The 23,059-nt window shown below is 37.5% G+C and overlaps 1 protein-coding gene across 2 annotated transcripts in view; it reads right to left on the bottom strand.

The window, feature by feature from the left end:
• Window positions 1-829: 829 nt before the first annotated feature.
• The window catches only part of LOC134536745 (large ribosomal subunit protein uL1), a 31,740-nt gene continuing 9,510 nt past the window's right edge, over window positions 830-23,059 (bottom strand). For both annotated transcript variants that reach the window (XM_063376651.1, XM_063376652.1), the window contains one exon: window positions 830-1,027. In XM_063376651.1, coding sequence (XP_063232721.1) covers window positions 857-1,027 — 171 coding nt within the window. In that variant the 3' untranslated portion in view covers window positions 830-856. The remainder of the gene's footprint in view (window positions 1,028-23,059) is intronic.

Below are 23,059 nucleotides of genomic sequence, written 5' to 3'. Positions count from 1 at the left end.
TTGTTTAAATTGATAAAGAAAATCTTTGCAACAAATTAAAAAAAAAAATAATCGTATTTACTAGAATGTGTTCATTTTTATTTGCTGCTGAGTGTATTTTCAGTGTGCCCATTATTTCTTGTAGGAAAATCTTATCTAGAGTACTTCATTCGTGACACTACAGAAAAGCCAATTAGGTAGTTAGGTAGTAAAGAAACTGGGTATCCAGATAAATAGGCAGGCATGTAGGTAAGTGGGTATTACAGCAGGCAGGTATTGACAATGGAAATGCAACAGTAGGCAATACACTGGAGAATCATTAAGGCCCTACCAAACTGCCCATTAACTCAGATTAAGTTACTTCTAACTTGCTCCCGACAGTTAGCCCTTGTGGCTTGCCCGACTTAGCAGGCATCAAGTGGTGCCCTTCACGCAGGAATAATACTTCATCAAATGGCTACTCCCAGAGTTAACGCAACCACGATGGGTGAATTGTGCATGTCTAAAAGACAAAACCCAGAAAGATTTTAAGTTTTCACAGCTAGGAATAAGTAAATAAATAAATTGCCCAATATGTTTCTAGGCTTCTTATGTATTCCTGAAACTTCACCCGGAATTAAGAAAATATGAACAGTAAATTGAATTAGAATTTCAGAAATTTGGAATCAATAATTCCTAGTATAATATGTACCATCAATCAGATTCGTAACTTTTTTTCAATGTTACAAAATGTTTCACAACATATCAGTTACATTTATTTAAGTTACCTCTGAATGTTATATTCAGGTACAATGGGATTAAATGCAAAAATAAGCGGACAAGGTCGGCAGAAGGTGGAATGAAAGGCGAGTAACCAGGAACATGTTTTATTGCAGTCCTAGTAGAGCCTCTGGGGCGGCCCCATGGTGGACTTGACGTGCAGGGAGCGCACGTTCTGCCAGTGCTTCTTGAGCAGCGACACCAGGAAGTTGATGGCCAGGTGGACGTTCTGCACCAGCTCGTCCTCCGCCATGCCCACGTGGCCCACCGCCACGGACAGACACAGCACCTGCGCACGGCCACACCACGCGTCACAGCTGGGGTCACTGTCATGTCAGGTGGACACTCCACGATCCGTGGCGTCTTATCAACAAGCTGAGCGATTCACAACGATCCCCTACTAACTCTAGCTGCTGACTGACTAGGAACCTCAAATAATAAAAAATATATATTGTAAAGTTTTATCAGTTTGGCAATCAGGTATGCTCAACCCTTATTCATAATAAACTATTTTTCTTCACTCTAATATTTATTAAAAAATTATTATTTTTTTTTTTAGTTACCATACATTATTAATTACGCTTGTGTATCTTGGAATACAGTACCACAATGAGGCAGCAGCCAATAACATCACTCCGATTGAAAATGCTGCTGGAGATCCAAACTGCCTTAAAATATTATCAAAGTAAATGTTCTCAGAGTCTTAAAAAAACAAATAAATATAAGAAACACAAGATATCACTGCAGAGATGTTATTTGTAAAGCAGTAACATAAACAATGTTTGAGTATTCCGTATTTACGTTTTAGTACAGTATTTACCCTGTTTTATTGCATAATCGTTGCACCAATATTTTAGGGCGTCAAAATTTTGACTAAAAACGTTCTCGCACAAACGTCACATGATGTTTTTGGTAACATTATTCGATTGTGAGCACTTTGTGTGGGTATTTTTTCCGTATAAAACAATCTATTTTAAAGTAGAAATTACAGGGTGGCCACGGAAATGTAGAAATGAAATTCCCTGACTTTTCCAGGTTTTCCCTGACTGCAAAAAAAAATTCCCTGACAATTTTTTTTAATTTACACAACCGTGATTGAGATTTTATAAATATATTTTAAAACGAGAAATATAGGATCTCTGTTAGCAGTTTTGTTAAGATTCTTTGGCATAAAAATTTCAACAGTAATAAAAACAATAAAAAATTAATAAGACCATGTAGTATCTAAAAGTATTAAACATTTGAAAAGTAAAAATTGTTATAACCAAGCAATGCAAATATTTAGGCCTGACAAAGAAGCACAAAGATCACGGTGAAACTTAAGGTTGACACGGGGACCATCCACTGCGTCTAACGAACACTACCCCTACAACTCCGTCGAAATAAATTCCGCAATATAAGCAATAGGTACTTTACGAGTGTACACAAAGGCAAATAAGCCATATGGCGATCCCAGCCGAAACCGAAAGAAATGTTTAAATTAACCCAACCACCGCCTTTCATTTCCTTTTGATTTTCATTGCAATGTTTTAACACGTCAGTTATTAAACCTTTTATTTTAGAAAAATCCCTACGAAATAATATGCATGATATAAGCGAAAATAAGAACTGAAAATATGCTGCCAGACAAAGTAGCCATTTGATTTTGTAGATTTCTTAGATCGTGCTCAAAAACAAGTACATTTGTTGGCAAAACCGAAAGCAGAAAAAACATACACACCAAATTATTATGGTACTGGCACAGAATAAACAATTGGGTACTGGTGTGCGATATTTAGCATGTAAAAAGAGATCTACGATAGTTATTCATGTTGCACGCAAGCCATTGTTTTCGTACTGTTGAGCGAGAACAGCACATAAGAACTGGTTTACCGGTACGCATTACATTTGTTGGCAACACCGGGAGCATAAAAACCATACACACCAAATTATTATGGTACTGGTGTGCGACATTTAGCATGTGAAAAGAGATCTACGATAGTTATTCATGTTGCACGCAAGCCATTGTTTTCGTACTGTCGAACGAGAATAGCATGTAAGAACTGGTTTACGGTACACATTCTAACAAAACATGGCATATTCAAAGTTAATAATGCACGGTAGAAGAGAAAATTTTCCCTGACCTCTCAGGCGATTCCCTGACTTTTCCCGATTTTCCCTGACCATTTCTAAAATCCCAGACTTTTCCCGGTTTTCCCGGTCTGTGGCCACCCTGAAGTTAAAATTTATTAAGACGTTACCACTTATTTATTGTTAGAGGTACTCGAATTTCGTTAATGACGAAATCGCGAAATTTTACAAACGATTTTGGAACTACATTCTAAGCACTTACAAATGTTTCCAAACGCCTATTTTGATTTTACAGTATTTCGTTTTCACGAAATAACTGGTGATGCCGCGAAATTCATTACTATTCGCGATATTCTTGTTTCACGAAATATCAGCGAAGTGTCAGAATTTTAACGCGATATGAATATTAAGTTTCACAATAATACTTTTGCCGCAAAACGTATTCGTTTAGTAAACCAAAACATTGTAAGCCATCTTTATTATGAGATGCGCCATAGATAAGTTGAAGCAAAATAAATAACAAACACACGGCCTGAAAGCGGTAACCATTTATCAGCGTTCCTAGAGGGATGTGGATGAAGTTAGCCGTTTGGCCATATTCGTTTCCGTTGCAGAGATACTTATCTCTGTTCCGTTGTTGTATTGCTTGTAAATAATAACAGAGAGGTTATGGGATTTTAACGTCACAATACGCCGGTCATGTCAAATGACCAAATGAGGTTTAAAAAGATCCTACGTTCCATGTAAATAGGCAAATGTGAATGAAAATAGGTAGTTGCGGTTTGTTTTGTTTGAAGTTTACTTGGTTTACTTGATACTTCACAATGCCTAAGGTCGTATCCGTGTTTGAACGAGCTAAAGAATACGAGCATGAAGGACTCATTGTTTTTAATAAAGAAAAGCAGATAATGATGTGTAAATTTTGCAATACGGTAGTAGATTGGAAAAGGAAAGATACTTGTGAAAAACACTGCAAACAGCAAGCATCTCATTCAGAGAAGAAAAAAAGTCAAATATTACCATCACGTCGTGGAGTCAAAAGGCAAGTGACACTCGAGGATAATATTGTTCTCCATAATCGAGCAAAGGAAATTAAAGTCAAATTTGCAAGCGATACAGTGCGTGCATTTGTTTCTGCAAATATTACCCTAGAGAAGCTAGATCACCCAGCTATGAGGGAATGGTTAAATGAATACATGAAAGGTTAGTCAAGGAAATGTGTTACGGTTCTAACGTCCTAATAAACACAATTTGATGGGAAAGAGGCCGGAAAATGTGTAGTAAAACAAAATTATTGTACGTAATTTAAAAAAAAAAAAAAAACACTTTTGAGCCTGTACATGTACTATAATCATTGTAATTAACTAATTTTTTAGGGAGCCCTTTCTTACATGTTTACCAAACTATTTGGCCAAAGTGGCCAATTCTCCTGACAGGAAAAAATTAATTCTATAAAGTTTTGTGCAGGAACATAGCATAGGCCTACTTAATACTCAAAATGTTTAAATACATAAACACAGACTGTAAAATTCTAGACACTATTTGTGATGTAAAATTTAAGTAATGTGTATATAATCTACTAGATAACATTTCCACTTCTGTAAGGCTTACGCAGGAATCTAGTGATTGCTGTATCAAGTATCATGTACAGCTTTGGTTTGTATGACGAAATTAAATAATAGTAGAACAAATGCACTCATTTAACAAAAATTTTTTTTTTGCCGAAATATACCACCGAAAAACTTTTTTTTTTTACTGAAATATAGCACTGAAATCCTATAGTTTATTTACCGAAATCAGGCAGTTTTATTTACCATTTTTCATGGACTCTATTTATTGTATTACCCATGTTTTGAAGAAACTTCTAGATTACCTGAGTTTTCCATATTAACCCTGTCTGTAATTTTATAATTTGGTACAATTTTTGCATTTAATCCCATTGTACCTGAATATAACATTCAGAGGTAACTTAAATAAATAAATAAATTGCCCAATATGTTTCTAGGCTTCTTACGTATTCCTGAAATCTCATCCGGAATTAAGAATATATGAACAGAAAATTGAATTGGAATTGCAGAAATTTGGAATCTATAATTCCTATTACATATATGTACCATCAATCAGATTCGTAACTTTTTTTCAATGATACAAAATGTTTCACAACATATCAGTTATATTTCATTAATATTATACAATGCTCTCAGCTTAATTTATTCAGCACAGAAATCAGATAATACATGCTATAAACATCACAGAGCAGTTGTATCTCCTTTAAAACTGTGTCAGAAAGAAACAAACCAGCAAGCTTAACAGCCCAAGCCGAGGCTAATATAAGAAATTTTAATTTATTTAGCATTTGTTTATTTTAGGCATTGTCACTGATGAAACACCTTCAAAACAAAAGATACAAATTGTGAATGTTGGTGATAGTAGACACTGGTTGTAAGCTTAAGAAGGAAACTAAAAAAATTAGTGATGGGTCGAATCCCATTTTTTCCCAATCCGAATCTTGAATTCGAATCCCAAACAGTACCTTGAATCCACCCCTCGAATCCGAATCCAGATCTCAAGGGTTAATTATAAAATAATTTATAAGTTAAGAGAAAAAATTAAACATTATGCAGAATTATTTAATCCTTTAAATTTTTATTAAAAAAAAAAAAAAAAAAAAAAAAAACAAGGATTTTGACACGGTCTGGATCAAGACGATTCCGTTTTTGGTCACATGTGTTTCCTGCAGTGCTGAACAAACGTTCAGAGAACACTGTCGCAGGTGGTGAACACAAATATTTTTTGGACAGTTTATGTAGCCTGGGTGAACACGTAGACTGAGTTTTCCAGTATTCGAGGATGTTTATTTCTGGGTTAACTGTAGGATCACGTAAGAATCTGGTCACTTCATCAATTGCTGTAGAATCCGACTTGGTGGATTTAAGGCATTCAGGCATTATCTGTGAGTAGTGATTCATGTATCCACGGAAATCGGAAAACAAAATTCAACATCCGACGGAACAATATTTTGTAGTTACCAACTTGACATTTGTATAACAGTTATAATAACAGTATAAAAATATATAAAATACACTATTAAGTCATTGTAAAGTATAAATTAAATAAACTTCCATTTATATTTATTATTGTAAACAACAATTATTGTAATTTACAATGGGTAAGTTTTTGCTGCGGAAAACTAGCATTATTATCGACTATCACATAAGGTTGCATCGAGAAATTACCGTTTAACAATTTAAACATGTTGCTTTACTTTGTTCACATGAGGTTATAGAAAAATGTTTTCACACTTCACTTTTTTCTCCCTATTCGCCATCTCACTATAATTATACAAAAATTACTCAAAACCAATTCTAGCACATGTGATTTTATTTATGTTAACTGAATATATAAAATTACAGTACACTCCCTATTTAACGCGGTTGTCGGGGGACATAACTTTTACCTGCGTTGTTGCATAACCGCGATGTTTCGATGTGACCAAGGTCAAAAGGCATAAAACACCGCCTGTGTTCTAATAGGTCGGCAAGCACGCACAGTATAGACGGCCCGCCTTTGTGCGGACTTTGCATCCGCAGTTTTCACTAAACGCGGGTGAAAAAAATAAAAATAATAAATTTTAAAGATAAATATTAAATGTTGAATTTTATTTTTTATTTTTCCGCACGCCGCGCACAGTTTGTCGCACGGCCTACGAGCACGCCACACGCCGCCATACACACGTGCGGCACACAAGCTGCTGCCAGTCTCGTGGTGTCAGCCACAGTATCTGCTTCGTCTGAGTGTCCGTAACAAAGTAAGTGCAGTGTGTGCGGTTACACACGATTCTGTGGTCAAAGTCTTCTAAATAGAAAGGCCATAGTAATACTTCAAACCGAATATGAATCGCAAAGTACCGAGTTTGATTGACAAAATAAAAATTCTAGATTTACGTACTTACAGATAGCGTGTCTTTTGTAGAAGTATGCAGCAGATACGTGAAAAACGATTCTAGCATTCGTACAATATAAAATAAAGAATCGTCTATCGTGTAAAGTGGTTAGTTAAACATTGTTATCCATGCTTACAGTAAATTATAAATGGTCACATGTGGGATACAAAAATTGCGCCAAAATAATTTTAGCGCAATCAGTGGCGCCGTATTAAAAAGTCTGTTAAACGTTGTCTTTACTTATTCCATCAAACGCTGTGTCGAGTTGCTGAGTGTGTGTGGCTCGGATCGGCAAGTGTTACATTCCCCAGCCTCTGGTTAAAGGTCGGGAGGCCGCTACACATAAACATTTCCGGGGCTTGTTTACTACCTCACGGCAAAAGTGGTACAGTATGGTTCACGTAAGTATTAGACCACTGGGAATTCCTAGGCAAAGATTAAAAATACGCTAGCTGATTTACTTTACTATTTAATGTTAAAACATTAAACAAAAGTAAAAAGATGAACGTGTATAATACAACGAATAATATTACGTCTGTAGGTTCAAGTTGTAACAAAACATTTATATGTCTCCGCTTGTCAACACACGTGACCACGAGAAGTGTGCAGACGGAAATGAGTGAACTACTCAAGGTCACCAGACTTCCCCCCTTTCGGCTTAATCGCCCCTCTCATCTCTGGCGCTTATATTCCACTCCTCCCGTCTACCCGGGTGTCTTGGTCGCATATTCTCGGCTCGCCTCTCCCCTCCCAGCGCTTGCCGACAACCAAGCCTATCCAACATCAATCTCCAGCTGAGTCACGCTGGATAATGTCGCTGGACGATGGGCTTTATCAGGTCCCCTGTCCGATGCTTCATTTGTGGGTTAAAAAAAATGTTAAGAACTAGTGTTTTAGAAAATAACACTGGGCTGGATTGGACCATAATTTGAAAACCCTACAAGATAGAGGAATAATGTACGGAGATATCTTGTTTAGAATTTCACTGCGGACATTTTCTACGCCTAGGCTTTTTTCTGCCCGATGCTTAGTTTGTGAGTTACAACGCAAAATTATCCTAATCGGCTGTCAACCATTTATTCCATTATTATTACAGTAGAAACTCTTTAATCCGTGACGCGCTAATTCGAGAATCGGATAATCCGGGACGATTTAAAAGTGCAGAAAAAAAAAAGAGAAGTAAGAATTGTCAGCGCTTAAAATTAACGTCACGCGGGCCGGCGGCCGGCAAACACTGCTAGCCTTCGCATGGGCCGCCAAACTCTGCAACGCTGTTTGTACCGACCCTTTGTGTCGTCCCCCTTTCAGCTGTCACATTTGTCACTCTTTAAACTTGAGGGGGATGTCCTGACTTCTGCTTCCCGTCTCCCTTTGTTTGTTTCCAACCGCCAACGCACGGCAGGCGCCTGGCGAGTGACGTGTCTGGCTGGCATTCGGATGGATTAAGGAGGGGAGGAGGGGGGGGGGGGGGGGGGGGCTACCCAAAATTTATGTGTGCAAGTTCAGCACGATCTTATCTTTCTCTCTTCGGCTGTTGTAAATGACCGTGAACTAATGGCTAGGCAGAGCCGTATTTTTTTAAGCCGAGACTAATTCGAAGACGGTCCTTACCGTGAACGGATTATCCGGGTTTATTAAATTTTTTTTTTACAGGATTTTAATTATCCGGGCATCGGCGGGTCCCAATTAACATGAATAATGGAGAGTTTACTATTTTTTATCCATCTGCTGCCAAGGCGCAGTAAGCCTCGGTAGATGTTACGTCACATGACCTTGGCCTACCCAGCTGCACGCCAGTGTCTGAGAAGCTTGACAAGACCTTCCGGGCTTTTAATCGCTAGTCTGTGAAATTCGGTAATCCGTGATTATCTCGGTCCCGACCATCACGAATTAACGAGGTTCTACTGTGTTGTTATTATTATTATTATTATTATTCATTTCTGATTGGGGGACATGGTTTGACCCGCGATATACCCGATTCCGCGATCTATCGGGGCGCGGTATACCGGGAGTTTACTGTATATTCAATTTTCACATACAAATAACTAGGGCTGGGCGATTCCACAGATTTCATTTCGATTCGATTCCGATTCAAATTACTGTAAAAATTTGAAATTTCGATTTTGATTCGATTCTTTAATTCTAGAGCAAATGCATAAGGTAAACAAGTGTAAAAAAATTTCTAACAATGTAGGCAAACATTCTTAGAATCATTACTTCGTAAAGTCCACATTTCTGTGGTTAAAGCTATGGAATTTACTCCGCCGTCAATGTCTGTTGCCAGTTTTGTTTTTATTCTTTCAAGATGATGTTCATAAAGATCTGGAATTACACGCCTTGCAAATGTTCTACGGTCAGGCATGCTATATTTTGGTTCAACCAGTGACATGAGGTCTCTAAAACCTGTATCTTGGACCATGCTGAATGGTTAAAGATCTGTTGCCAACATTTTGCCTATTGCACTGGTAATGGAAACTGCTCTGGGATGATCGTTTGGATATTTTACTAACCTAGAAAATGCAGTTTGCTGGACAATTTTCTGTTTGGGTACAGATGAAGATGGAAGTACCAGAGATTTCATTTGAGATTGCAATTTTAAAAATTTGGAATATACGTCAGTGTGTTTTGCGAGATGTTTAGCCATGCTAGTTGTGCTCCCATGAACTTTTTTAAGTTTGTTGCCACATGTTTTGCATTTTTAATGCGTTTCTGACACTTTTTCGTAAAATTTACAAACCGCACTTCGACCTTTAAATGCACCTTTCACGTTTTCACTCATTTCTAAAATCAGCACAAAGATTGTTTTCACACTAGAAACTCAACACGGTATTGGACGTGAGGACGTGACAAAATAAAATAAACATGATGATCATTTCTCATTTCCACAGTACTAACGCTCTTGCATTTTCCATTAATGTCGTCGGCATCTGTGATACTGCAGTGAAGGCATATATGTTAAGACAAAGAAAAAGAACACAACTACCACATGTGTAGCTATCAAACTTCCTCACTTAAAAAACGTATAAAAGCGGAACCCAGAACCAAAACAAAGTGGTTATCACAGATATAGTGCAACAACTGCACAGCTTCAATGGAAGAATCAGAATTTTTTATGTCCAAGCCGTGGTACTGAAGTTTGCCACCATTAGCGCTCAAGTTGCACACAATTCGGCAGCCATTTTGGGGAAGTGTTGCGTGCACGTCGGTATCATATCTATGAAGCTAAGGTAGTGTTTATTTACCGCTTTCGGTGATTGAGGTTATATTCACAGCCCAGAAATGAAACTTATTGGACAATTGGTTCGTGGACTTTCCAATTGCATAATTAATGTGTTTCTCAACCGTTTGTAATAAAGATTTTATTTCCCATTTTGAACAAAATGAGTGTTGTTATTTAGAGGATTGGAGGTAAATATTGCTTATGAATCATGAGTGTTTGGCAGAACCAAAGTTCGTAGATATGAAGAACGTCGCTAAATGGAATATTCGTTGAGGATTTACGTACATACAAAGTTTATGTGCAATTTAACGGAATTTGTGGAAATTGTCACCATGCAAATGACCTAGACAATTTCGAATTTTTCGAATCTTAATTTTAAAGAAGAAACGATTTCGATTATTTACGGAATCGAATCGAAATCGTCATTTTCGATTAATCGCCCAGCCCTACAAATAACACAACACCGGTTAATGTTACCAAAGACGCCCATAACGAGTTTGTAAAACGTAGTGATAAACTCTAGAAGGTATCGGGACCACGATTTTGAACCGCTACGACTCGGAAAAGATCAATTGTCATAGAATCCACTGCAACTGCTTGTGGTATTTTGATTGCGTGCCATCTATTTTACGTCTCTGGCTATAGGTAATGTACAAGGCCACTAAACAAATAACAGAACAAAAGACGAAACGTAAATAAACGTGTAGGAAAAATGTATTTTTTATTGTTCGAGGCAATGAGATTTATTAAACTTAACGAAATATCTGTAATCATGATATGACGGAGTTAGATGAATTTTGTAATATATACAAATATTACCCTATTTCGTCCTAAAATGTGTAACAAAATATTACACGGTAAAAACCTACTTAATTACGCCGGGACGTAAATAAACGGCAAAGTAATCGTTAAGATAATCGCCGATTACAATTAATCGGAACGTACCCATAATTACCGATTACGATTCATCGGTATCCGCATCGGTGCACCACTAGTTGGTAGTCTACACAAACCAAACTTGGTCCTAAAAAAATTCATAAATAGAACGTGTATCAGAATATTTAAAATTGAATCGCGAATAAAATAATAATTGTATAATGTTTTAATTTTTGTCATTAATTATTTAATTGTTATTACTACATGTGCGACCGTAACTTGTGATGAAGTCGGCATCATTGTTGTATTACTAAGTAACAGCTATCTCGGTAAAATTATTAAAAAAAACAAGATTTATATTACTAGTCTAGATCCTAAATGTGCTTTATTTTCTTAGCATATTCTGAGAATACATCTGTGATTTATGCCTTATTTAATGCCAATGTAGCGACAATGCATCCGTGTTCATGAATATAAAGTAAGTTTCCCAAATCAGTACATGCTTCATAATTTTTTTATATAATAACGAATTAAAAGTACAACACAGTAGAACCTCGTTAATCTGTGATGCGTTAATTCGGGTATTGGATAATCTGGGACGATTTAAAAGTGCAGAAAACAAAGAAGTAAAAATTGCCAGCGCTTAAAATGAATGTGGCGCGGGCCGACGGCCGGCAAACACTGCAAGCCATTGCGCGCCAAACTCTGCCACGCTGTTTGTACCGACCCTTTGTGTCGCCCCCCTTTCAGCTGTCACATTTGTCACTCTTTAAACTTGAGGGGAATGTCCTGACTTCTGCTTCCCATTTCCCTTTGTTTAAATATGGTTTCAAGTGCTGCTGTCTGCTGTGTTACTTTCCGCCTGGCGAGTGACGTGTCTGGCTGGCATTCGGCTGTATGATGGGCGTGAAGGGGAGGGGGAGGGGAGGGGGGGGGGGGGCTACCTAAAATTTATGTGTGCAAGGTCAGCACGATCTTATCTTTCTCTCTTCGGCTGTTGTAAATGACCGTGAACGAATGGCTAGGCAGTGCTGTATTTTTTTAAGCCGAGACACTAATTCGAAGATTCCGGCCCTTTCCGTGAACAGATTATCCGGGTTTATTAATTTTTTTACAGGATTTCAACTATCCGGGCATCGGCGGGTCCCAATTAACACGAACAATGGGGAGTTTACTACAGGAGAGTCCTGTTATAGCGAGCACGGTAATAGCGAGAACACGGCTATAACGAGGTCTTTTTGAGGAATTTACGGTGTGATCACGTGAAGCGCGCCTTTGTTATTTGTCTGCTTTATCTCCACCCCTCTCGCTCGCCACTAGACATCTTGCCGTTGACACCTGTCACATTCTTCAGCCTTGCAGTCGCCATCTAAGTGCGTGGCTTTAAAAATAGAATCCTGTCCTTTCTTTATTTTATCAAACTTCCGCTTGGCTTCAAGGCCAAGGTATACTCGACTCGAATAAACTAAGCCTTTGAATATACATATACTTGTACGCATTTCTTATTATTTAGAAAATAGACAAAATATATTTTTTTACCCGCCATTAAACATAACAATGTGCACTTTTTTTTAATATAAATGCTCTTAATTAATTTGTTGGGATCTTTGCATTAACAAATAATAACATTGTTTATAACTACAGTAGAACCCCGTTATTGCGAGCACGGTAATAGCGAGAGCACGGCTATAACGAGGTCTTTTTGAGGAATTTACGGCGTGAACGCGTGAAGCGCGCTTTGGTTATTTGTCTGCTTTATCTCCACCCATCTCGCTCGCCACTAGACATTTTGCCGTTGACGCTGTCACATTCTTCAGCCTTGCAGTCGCCACCTAAGTGCGTGGCTTTAAAAATAGAATCCCGTCCTTTCTTTCTTTTATCAAACTTCCGTTAGTAATCTGTTCATTAATATTATTCTATTAAAAATGCTGAACGTGCTGGGGATATGTGCGTGTGTAATGCAACCGCTAGGCTACAAAGAATGCAGTCCCTTTGTTTCGTTTCTGACTACGTCGCTACAAGATAAGCCGGCTATCATCCAAACTCCCATACTCAGGGCGTGCCTGCGACTTCACAGTCACAGCATCACTGGCTGGCTTCAAGGCCAAGGTATGCCCGACTCCAATAAACCAAGCCTTTGAATATACATATACTTGTACACATTTCTTATTACATATTTAGAAAATAGACAAAATATATTTTTTTACCCGCCATTAAACATAACAATGTGCACTTTTTTTAATATAAATGCTCTTAATTAATTTGTTGGGATCTTTGCATTAACAAATAATAACATTGTTTATAACTACAGTAGAACCCCGTTATTGCGAGCACGGTAATAGCGAGAGCACGGCTATAACGAGGTCTTTTTGAGGAATTTACGGCGTGAACGCGTGAAGCGCGCTTTGGTTATTTGTCTGCTTTATCTCCACCCATCTCGCTCGCCACTAGACATTTTGCCGTTGACGCTGTCACATTCTTCAGCCTTGCAGTCGCCACCTAAGTGCGTGGCTTTAAAAATAGAATCCCGTCCTTTCTTTCTTTTATCAAACTTCCGTTAGTAATCTGTTCATTAATATTATTCTATTAAAAATGCTGAACGTGCTGGGGATATGTGCGTGTGTAATGCAACCGCTAGGCTACAAAGAATGCAGTCCCTTTGTTTCGTTTCTGACTACGTCGCTACAAGATAAGCCGGCTATCATCCAAACTCCCATACTCAGGGCGTGCCTGCGACTTCACAGTCACAGCATCACTGGCTGGCTTCAAGGCCAAGGTATGCCCGACTCCAATAAACCAAGCCTTTGAATATACATATACTTGTACACATTTCTTATTACAGTCAAACCTCTATCTATCGTTTTTCAGGGGACCAACAAAAAAATTCAGTAGATGCGGACATTCAATGGATGTGGACTTCACTCTAAGAATTTTTAAAAAATAATATTTCAACCCGAAATTAGTGTCAGAAATATATCAGTTACTTGTCATTAAAGTTAAATCAGTTGAAAAATAAATAAAAATGGAAGTATTTTACTTAATTCAATTTACACTTGCAAAAAAAAAAAAAACATACGCACAATAAATCTACATGGAAATTAAAGACTTTTTCAATATCCTGAAGTCTGAAATATGTTTACTCATGTCATCAGATGTAGAGCTGTACTGAAGAAGCCGATTTTACCAATATTTAGTTGAATCGGCATTTCTGTCGACTTCCGATACGTTTGTTAATTTTCGGCCGAAATTACTGAAAAACGAGAGATACTGCCATAACCTAAAAATCCACGAGTACCCTTTTCACTTTTCGTAGTAGTACTGCATTCTTTCGGATCGCATTATTTCTTCGCAACATGTGCCAAACGTACATATAAAAATTTAACATCCTTTTTTTTTTCAATAATGTTCTTTAATTTTAATATGTCATAAATAAATACATTACCGTCACGGTAAATATACATCTCGGTTGTTACGGTAACTGTAGTGCAAATGTGGTAGCTATCGTGCTTCTGTAGTAATTATGGTATCGACAAAGAATCTTTAGTTCTTTTTATGGTAATTATCTTAGGATAACAATTGGGTTTGTACTGTAGTTATGGTACATCATCCATATTTCTTCGTAAGTTGTTGTTCATTTGTCTTTTCATATTTACGCGCTCCATTACTTGGCTGCAGATTTAAGGTGATTTTTACTACTGTATACTATCCTTACTGTTTTTATGACGGTTTCTTTCTAAGAAATGGTTATTTCTGCAAAATCTTTATGGTTAAACGATCATCTATTATAATTTATAGTGACGGGACCACATATTTTGTACGATCAATGCGGACAAAACGGTAATTCGAACATCGGTACAAGCGGACTTTTTTAACCTTAGTTGTATGGCAATTTTGCCGGGACCGTAGAAAGTATACGATAAACACGGACCATCGATACATGCGAGTTCGATAGATAGAGGTTTGACTGTATTTAGAAAATAGACAAAATCTATTTTTTCCGGCCATTAAACATAACAATGTGCAATTTTTTTTTAAAATATAAATGCTCTTAATTAATTTGTTGGGACATTTTAATTAACGAATAATAACATTGTTTATAACTATGTTAGACCAAAAAAGTCAGAGCCGTCTTTATACTTATTGCTAATTGATCGCGTTAATAACACAAATATTTATAAACTTGTTTGGAATTATTTCAGTCATGACACGTTTACAAACACGTCACATTATTTATTTTACTATCTGACAAATAGTAGGCACTACAGTATTTATTTCCGAATCGCTCGGACAGTTTTCTTGTAACTTTTGTTACGGCCAGTTGTTGGGGTATCTGTCCGGGAAGGGGGTGGTGATGGTTTGAGTTTAATCACAAATTTATTTTCTAAAAATGTTTACAGGTTTCTTTAAATGAAAAAAGTATAGTTTTCCAGCGACTACCTCGTTTGAGGCATAAGTGTGTTGCCGCACTCCTGCGTTTTTGTAAGGAATTAAATTGTTGCGCTACACTAGCGCCGCCTGTTAACATCCCGAACCAACATGGCCGCCAGCATACAGCCCGCGTCGACAATAGATAGCAGGCCAAGTCAAGTAATCGATTGCGGGCTGAGATGCTATTCTTACGTGGCGTGGTAGGGTATTCTGGTTATTTTGACGCAATCGGTAATCGCATCCGTACTTGTGGGGTATCGTTTTAAAGAGAATTCCCACATCTACTCACAGAAATTAAGATTTCGTTAATATAACCTGTTGTTTTCCAATTATACAGGTTTAAACACAATTTTAATGCTTTTTCGGTTAATTTTTTTTTTTGGGGGCCAAAATCTGTCCAATTCGGTTATAGCGAGGATCAAACCAGGAACCGTGACACCTCACTATAACGGGACTCTAGTGTATGTTAGGCCAAAAAAGTCAGAGTCGTCTTTATACTTGTTGCTAATTGATCGCGTTAATAATACAGAAATATTTATAAACTTCTTTGGAATTATTTCAGTCATGACACGTTTACAAACACGTCAGGTTTTTTATTTTATGATCTGACAAATAGCAGGCACTACCGTATTTATTTCCGAATCGCTAGGACAGTTTTCATGTAACTTTTGTTTCTGTCAGTTGTTGAGGCATCTGTCTGGGAAGGAGGTGGTGATGGTTTGAGATTAATCCCAAATTTATTTTCAAAAAAAGTTTACAGGTTTCTTTAAATGAAAAAATATAGTTTTCCAGCGACTATTTCGTTTGAAGCGTACGTGCGTTGCCGCACTACTGTTTTTTTTTTTGGAAGGAATTAAATCGTCGCGCTACACTAGCGCCGCCTGTTAGCAACATCCCGAACCAACATGGCCGCCAGCAGACGGCCCGCATCTACAATAGCAGGACAATGCTGCGTCAGCCGCGGATTGCGGGCTGAGATGCTATACTTACGTGTAGGGCTGTGCGAATGTGACTTTTTCAATGCAAATCAAATGTGAATCAAATAATTGCAAATATTTGCGAATAGCGAATAGTTTGCGAATATTTTCTAATTAAGTTCTAAGTATAAATCTGAATAATTACAGTAAAAATTTGGCATATTATAAATTGTTTAAAAAAGTAATGTTCTTTAGCTTTAAATACATTTTTATTGCTCAAGTAACATGTAAATTTTTATGTCTCTTCTAATGGTTTAGTAATGAAACACAATCAGTGGTATAGAAATGTCTTCATCAAAAGCCAAGCCTACACCATGCCATCAAAATGACGTAAATTGCAGTGCAAAAAGACCAATTCCTTAACATGTTCTGGATCCAGGCATTGCCTCTTGGAAGTGACAATGTTCCCAGAAGCAGAAAAAACAACGTTCTGAACTTCACTTCTTATTCTGAAAATTAAAAACGGCAAAAAAAGTTTATGAAAGTAAACAGATCTTCAATGTATCAGTTTTATTTTCCGCAGTAAATAGTCAAGCGATTACCAATCGATATATCGAACAGTTGTTTATTACAACTGCTCGTAAGCATGGTCAATATTCCGTTCTCAGTCTTTCGGAATCAAACGTGTTAAGGCAAAACAATTTTTACTGAATTTTGTTTATTGTGTCTTTTTAATTTTATCTAACTATATATGTAACATTTACGGTAGTTTAAAAGGCGATTGCGCTGGAGCAATTCTATAGCCTGTCCCACTCTTTCTTAGATTGCAGTACACAGCTTATAGTGCGCACTGTTGCCAAATCTCTAACACATTACGAATTTCAGGAGATGTGTGTCTTTGTAATTCGGATCGAACAAGAAGCATTTTAAGAAATCATTATGTAATTTATAATATTTTATACTATTACACAAATAAATTTGTAATAATGCCACTTTTATGTAAATTTCGAATAAAAACTACCTATTGTAGACAAAAATTTCTTATAGTTTTCTTTTATGTTCTAAAAATCCCATATATATACACACACACACACACACACACACACATATATATATATATACACACATATATATATATCACATTTTCATGGGTGCGATAAATGTCGTATTTTTGGACAAGTCATGTCCAAAATGATAAATAAAATACGGTAATGGAAATTCTCGGTCGAGTAAGTTATGGGAAAAATCCGAACAATTGGGTCGAAATGGGGAAGATTTTTTGGAAAAAAAAAAAAAAAAAAAAATCGCAACAACTCCCATAATATGAATAATATCGCATCCGTTTTAACGTATGATAACTCAGAGTACCTAATGCCAAAAAATGTTTTCAAAATAAATTTTTGATACGACCAGCCATAACTGCATGGGTTTGAAAAATATTTTCACTGGACAAAAAAAACGTAACTGCCTTAGTAGACACCTTATCAAATCTGTTTAAATTGTTTGTAAATATCATAATTATTTTCCAAAACTTTGTCTAAAACAATGTTTGATAAGATGCTTGGTGTTGAGAAGGATATAAAAATAATTCAATATTTTGTACCATGATTGTTATTAAATTCCTTCGTATTTATTTCATACATTTTACATATTATGTTAAAGATTCGATTAAAATATTTTTGTAACAATCATTACTGCAAGGGGAAGAAGAAAATATGGGTGTAAGGATATAAAAATCCCTTTTTGTTCTAATGTAAAGAAATATAATCATCAAAATCTTCCTGCGCCTTTAGGCTGTGCCGATAATGAATTTTTTTTTTAACTTTAACTTACAATAAGAATCTGTTCACACACATTTCATTCATGGGAATTTATTAGGGTTGTGCGAGAATGAGATTTAGGCCTCGAGAAATTTTCGAGAAAGAAAATATTTTTCTCACGAGAAACGAGACAAGAATGAGAAATTTTTAAATAATCAAGATTTACTGTAGATATCACTTTCAAAAAATTATTGTTCTGTACATAAAACTGTTGTTTATCATATAGAATGTCAATTTAGTTGCCTGTGCACAACTGACATGCACCACACGTTATGTAAGCCTACACTAAATTATAAATAAACATTCACTCACTTAGGTAAAAGTCTAGTAGCTAACATGTTAATTGTGGTTCCCGTAGACTTATCGCCACTTTTTTGTAATACTGCCACACTGATATGTCCACATCTTCCATTTTACCGTAAAATCAAAGTTTAATTTGACAACAAAGTTTACTTCTGTTTAACTGTTATATTCCCGCAACACTTTTTTTTTCCACTTGGTTACGCCGCAGTTAGAGATAAAGCAGTATTAGGAAATTCTTCTCATATTCATAATAACATTATGTTGTGGATGTTGTTGATCCTCTCCTCTCTTCTCGCACCGAGCCCTCTTGACAGAGAGCCAGCAGGGGTGGAGGAGGTCGAACTGCTGGTCTGGCCCCACGTTGGGCGCCAACTTGATGATCCTCTCGCACCGAGCCCTCTTGACAGAGAGCCAGCAGAGGTGGAGGAGGTCGTCGTCGAGCTGCTGGTCTGGCCCCACGTTGGGCGCCAGATAGATGATCCGTCTCCTCTTCGCACCGATGTCTCTCTTGGGTGAGAGCAAGGTATCGGGTGCAGAAGGAGGTCCAGGCTGCTTGTCTTGTGGCAGGATTCGCAGTTGGCTGGTGAAGGCGAATCTTATGCTTGGGTAGTCTTCTTGGTGGGGCCGCGCATGGGTTTCGGATGAGTCCGTCTCCGGGCTGGGATGGTGTTGAGGATGGCTGTTGGAAGATCCCCGGATGATCTGGACTGCTTCATTCCGGGATGTTGTGGAGAGCCGGCGAGGGGAGACAGGGGAGCCGGGAAGCGCCGATAGTCGCAGGATGCTTCTTATGCGCCTCTGGCTGGAATCCTGGTCTCTTGAAGGAGGTTCGAGGGGGCTGGTGGTCGGTTCAGGAGCATGGGTCCTCGGAGGGCTGGGTATGGGTGAGAGTGGAGGCGGAATGGAGTGATAGGGGCGTAGGAGTTGATGGAGCTGACTTTGGTTGAGCTCTTCCCCTTCTTGCCTCTTGATGGTGGTTGGCCGGATACTTGGAAGGGCGGTCTCCAACAGCTCGCAGAATCCCCTCGGCAGAGGGAAACCGTGGCGCAGATCCGGGCAGTTCTCCTGGTGTCCGATGAGCTTCTCCAGGGTTGGTGGCGGCCCGGGAATCCGCACCAGGGGTGGGAATAACCCTGACGGAGGCTTCACTGAGGTGACCTGAAGCTTCCTCTGCTGAGCGGCCTGCTGGCGTAGCTGAATAGCTAGTGGGGTGAGGGATGGAGCTAGGCTATACATTGAAGAATACTGTCGGTATTTTCACGGAACTTTTATTGTCCTGAATGTCCAAACATACACTGAGTCGAAACTTGGTACACCCTATCGTCCAGAAAGGGGAGGGGGAAGGGAGACAAATTCCCTAGGCCGAGATAGGTCCTCGGCTGGCCTAACCGCGAAGGTGGGGTGCGAGCAGCAGAAAACGGATAGCCAGTAGTTCTGCTGCTCCCCCTAATGATCGTCCTATGACCAGTGGGCGGAATCCAGCCACACTGGCCGTCGGGCCGATCAACTGCTTTCAGGTGGATGACCTCGCCTTTATATAGGGAGAAATGCGCGGGAACGAAGAAAAAGAAGGGAGGGGCGAACTAACTCCTCTTTGGAAGGGATGAGATGCGTGCGCATGAATCTCGCCGAAATTTCCTTCCCTGGTGGTGGAAGTATAAACTAGATATTAATAATTAAAATTAAAAGATAAACGTGGCATAAATAATTATATGTAAATACATATATATTCAATCCTATGTATTAAAAAGTATTTAAACTTGCTTTCACAACTTAATTAGTTAAATTTATACTATTATAAAATATAAATACAGTTGGTAGATCGCCGTTCACAAGATGGCGTCACAATGTACATGTTTAGCTGTGGCAAGAGAAAAATATACATTGTTTACATAACTCGTTCCATATTTTCTATTATATTCTGAAGTATGTTTATTTGTGTGTTTATAACGACGTGAAAAATAAAGGGCGAAGATAGTTGGTTGCTTTAATAAATTATTCTATTGTTCGTTGCTTTGTTTATAACCTACGACGTCGCACAGATTCGTCGCCGCATATTACGTGAGTAGGCCTATTGCCGAAACATTTTTCCCTGAATTGCTTCTGAACTTATTAAAACTTGTTTTTGGGTTTAATTATAACGTAAAGTAACGTGATATTTAATATAGGAAGGGCGGGCACGCGTCAATTTTACAGGCGTCACATTATTTATTCATACCCACAGAGTAGCTCGTGTAAACGGGAAACTCTGGTACTGTAATGAAAACAAAGAAATTGATACTAGGGAGGCTTTGGCGGGATTCATTACTCGTGACGTCTTACGACTGAGTGAAACAAAGGTAGAAAAGGAAATGGGATGAACATACTATATATTCTGCCTTTTCAACGGGTTTGAACACACACATTCACGTAATTTTAAGTAATACAAGGGCGTGAAATGTTCTGCGTGTTCAACCCATTCCTTTACATTCCAGTCCATTTAATAATCACATAACTTGCGCAGTCTTTTATTGGAAATGAAATTAGAAACGGAACAGCGAAGCAGACTCGGTAAGGCAGCATGACCACCATTCCCTTTTGTTCGTTAAAAAGTAAATTTTGTATTTTGCCGTAATAATCAACATTTCAGTATGCTATTAAACATTACCGAACAAAATATTATGACTAAATTAAAGGTAATGCTTTTAATAACTTTACCGTAATAACGTGTATGTAAACAAAACCAATTTTGTAGGTTAGGTTCGAACGTATTTTATTATGTATTACGCTTACGTAATTTAAAAATTAAATACGGCAGTTTTTCTTTCAGGTTAAATTGGAATTTCATATAACAGTTTTTATTCACAAATTCGGTTATTGATAAAGGTTTTGGATGGTTGACTATCGGCTAGTCTAATATCTCTTAATGATTGCATCTGTTTGCTTTGTGTTCCAACAAATCATTTTTCGTCCAAACAGGCAGACACGTTTGGTATTTTTAAAACATTTAAACTAAAATAATGGCAGTGTGTGTGTAATGTTCAACATATAAAAATACAACTATCATTATAAAATTTAGTTTCCATACCAAATTGAGTTGTTACCGGTACCAAAAAAATTCTCGTTTTTTTCGAGAAATTATTTTTCTCGCTCGCTGTTCGAGAATGCAATATTTCTCGAAATTTTTCTCGAGGTTCGAGATCTCGCACAACACTAGAATTTATACGATAAATGTAACGTTAACTTGATTAAGAAATTAATAACATCACATACCTTTTAATCACTATCGCTACAGCTGACCAATGTTGATACCCCTTCCATAAGAGTAGCACAGAGCTGACCAGAAGAATGGTAAGCTTCCTTAATAATTGCATTGCACACACTCATATTTTTTTGAAAAATACTCAAATACATTCAACACAATCTTGCGCTCCCTCCCGCGTAGCCTCCCGATATAATTTCTTTTCGGTGTTCTATCTTCCATATTTTATATGTACGTAATAATAATAAATGTAGAAAATAATATCACTATGTTAATATATAATTTGTCAAAATTATAACTGTAACGAGTCACTGGACACAACGCATTGCTTCGTCGCGAGACGCGATACTAACTGGCAGGCTGGTTTTCAGAAATGCGTGTCTAAGGAAATACATGGTTGACTAAGGAAGCCATGTATTTGAAATTGCTTGCGGGACAGAACCCCACTTATCTAAACTAACGACCCTGTTTCCTCTGCTTGTGAAAGAAACCTCTATTGCAGCGCGCTCTTGTACTGATAAGACACATCTTTAACAGATATGTCCACGGAAACTGTAGAAGCAATTGAGATGGAGCTGCTTTTAAAAACTAATTCAATTCATTGTGAACATTTTTCACGCTTTTGTCTCCCATCTATCTTTAATAGAAAAAAAGTTTTTCGCTGGTCAACTTTTTGATGTGTCAGTTTGTGAGAAAATGCATTTCAATATATTAAAAAAATTATTTAAGTGAAACCTGTACAGTTTTTTGTCTTAACATTTGTTCGGTGGCGTCCTAAGGCATTAATTTATTATTAAAAAAAATCTGAATGAAATACACATGTAGGTTATTTTTTTTTATGTGAAACATCTCGGAATACTTCAAAACAGTTCGCAGTGAATAATTTATTTTTTTTTTTATTTTTTCGGACACTTAAAATATTGTTAAGTATTCAAAATAAGCATTGCCTGGTGCGTATTTCGATGCTATACAATATGAAAAAAAGCTTTGTCCAAAAATTAAAATTTTAGTTTCGTTTGATGTTTGGCAACAACGCACGAAGAAACAAGGACAGCGCTAACGGCAATCGGCGTGTGTTAGAGAGAGAATGCATACTGCAATCTAAGAGTGGGATGCTCTATAGCAACACAATTCTCTGGCCATGGGGTGCTCTGCTGGCCATAACCACAAAAGGACACGTTTTCTTTTTTGCTGTAGCCATGATGGCAGCTGTGTTTACTTTTCTATCGTTAAAAAATATTCTCTAGATTTGTATTAGAAAAATTAATAGAATGGTGATCAAAGAGTATGTGTGCATTAGTTTTTAAAGGTTATTATTGAAAGCTGATGCGCTGGCATTGTTTAAAATAGTTTTACACTTTTATATGGCACATGGCTCGCCCAAAAATTGTGCTAAGGACAACTGGATATAGTAAATTAATTATGCTACACATCACGTAAAGTTTGTATTTAAATCGTAAGCATTTATGATAATTTTCATGCTACATTGTCTTTAACTGTTCT

This window comes from Bacillus rossius, chromosome 11 (assembly GCF_032445375.1).
Source record: "Bacillus rossius redtenbacheri isolate Brsri chromosome 11, Brsri_v3, whole genome shotgun sequence".
In the NCBI taxonomy this organism is placed as follows: Eukaryota; Metazoa; Arthropoda; class Insecta; order Phasmatodea; family Bacillidae; genus Bacillus; species Bacillus rossius.
Note: the sequence above shows the minus strand (reverse complement) of the source record. Positions and strands in the feature narration are given on the sequence as shown.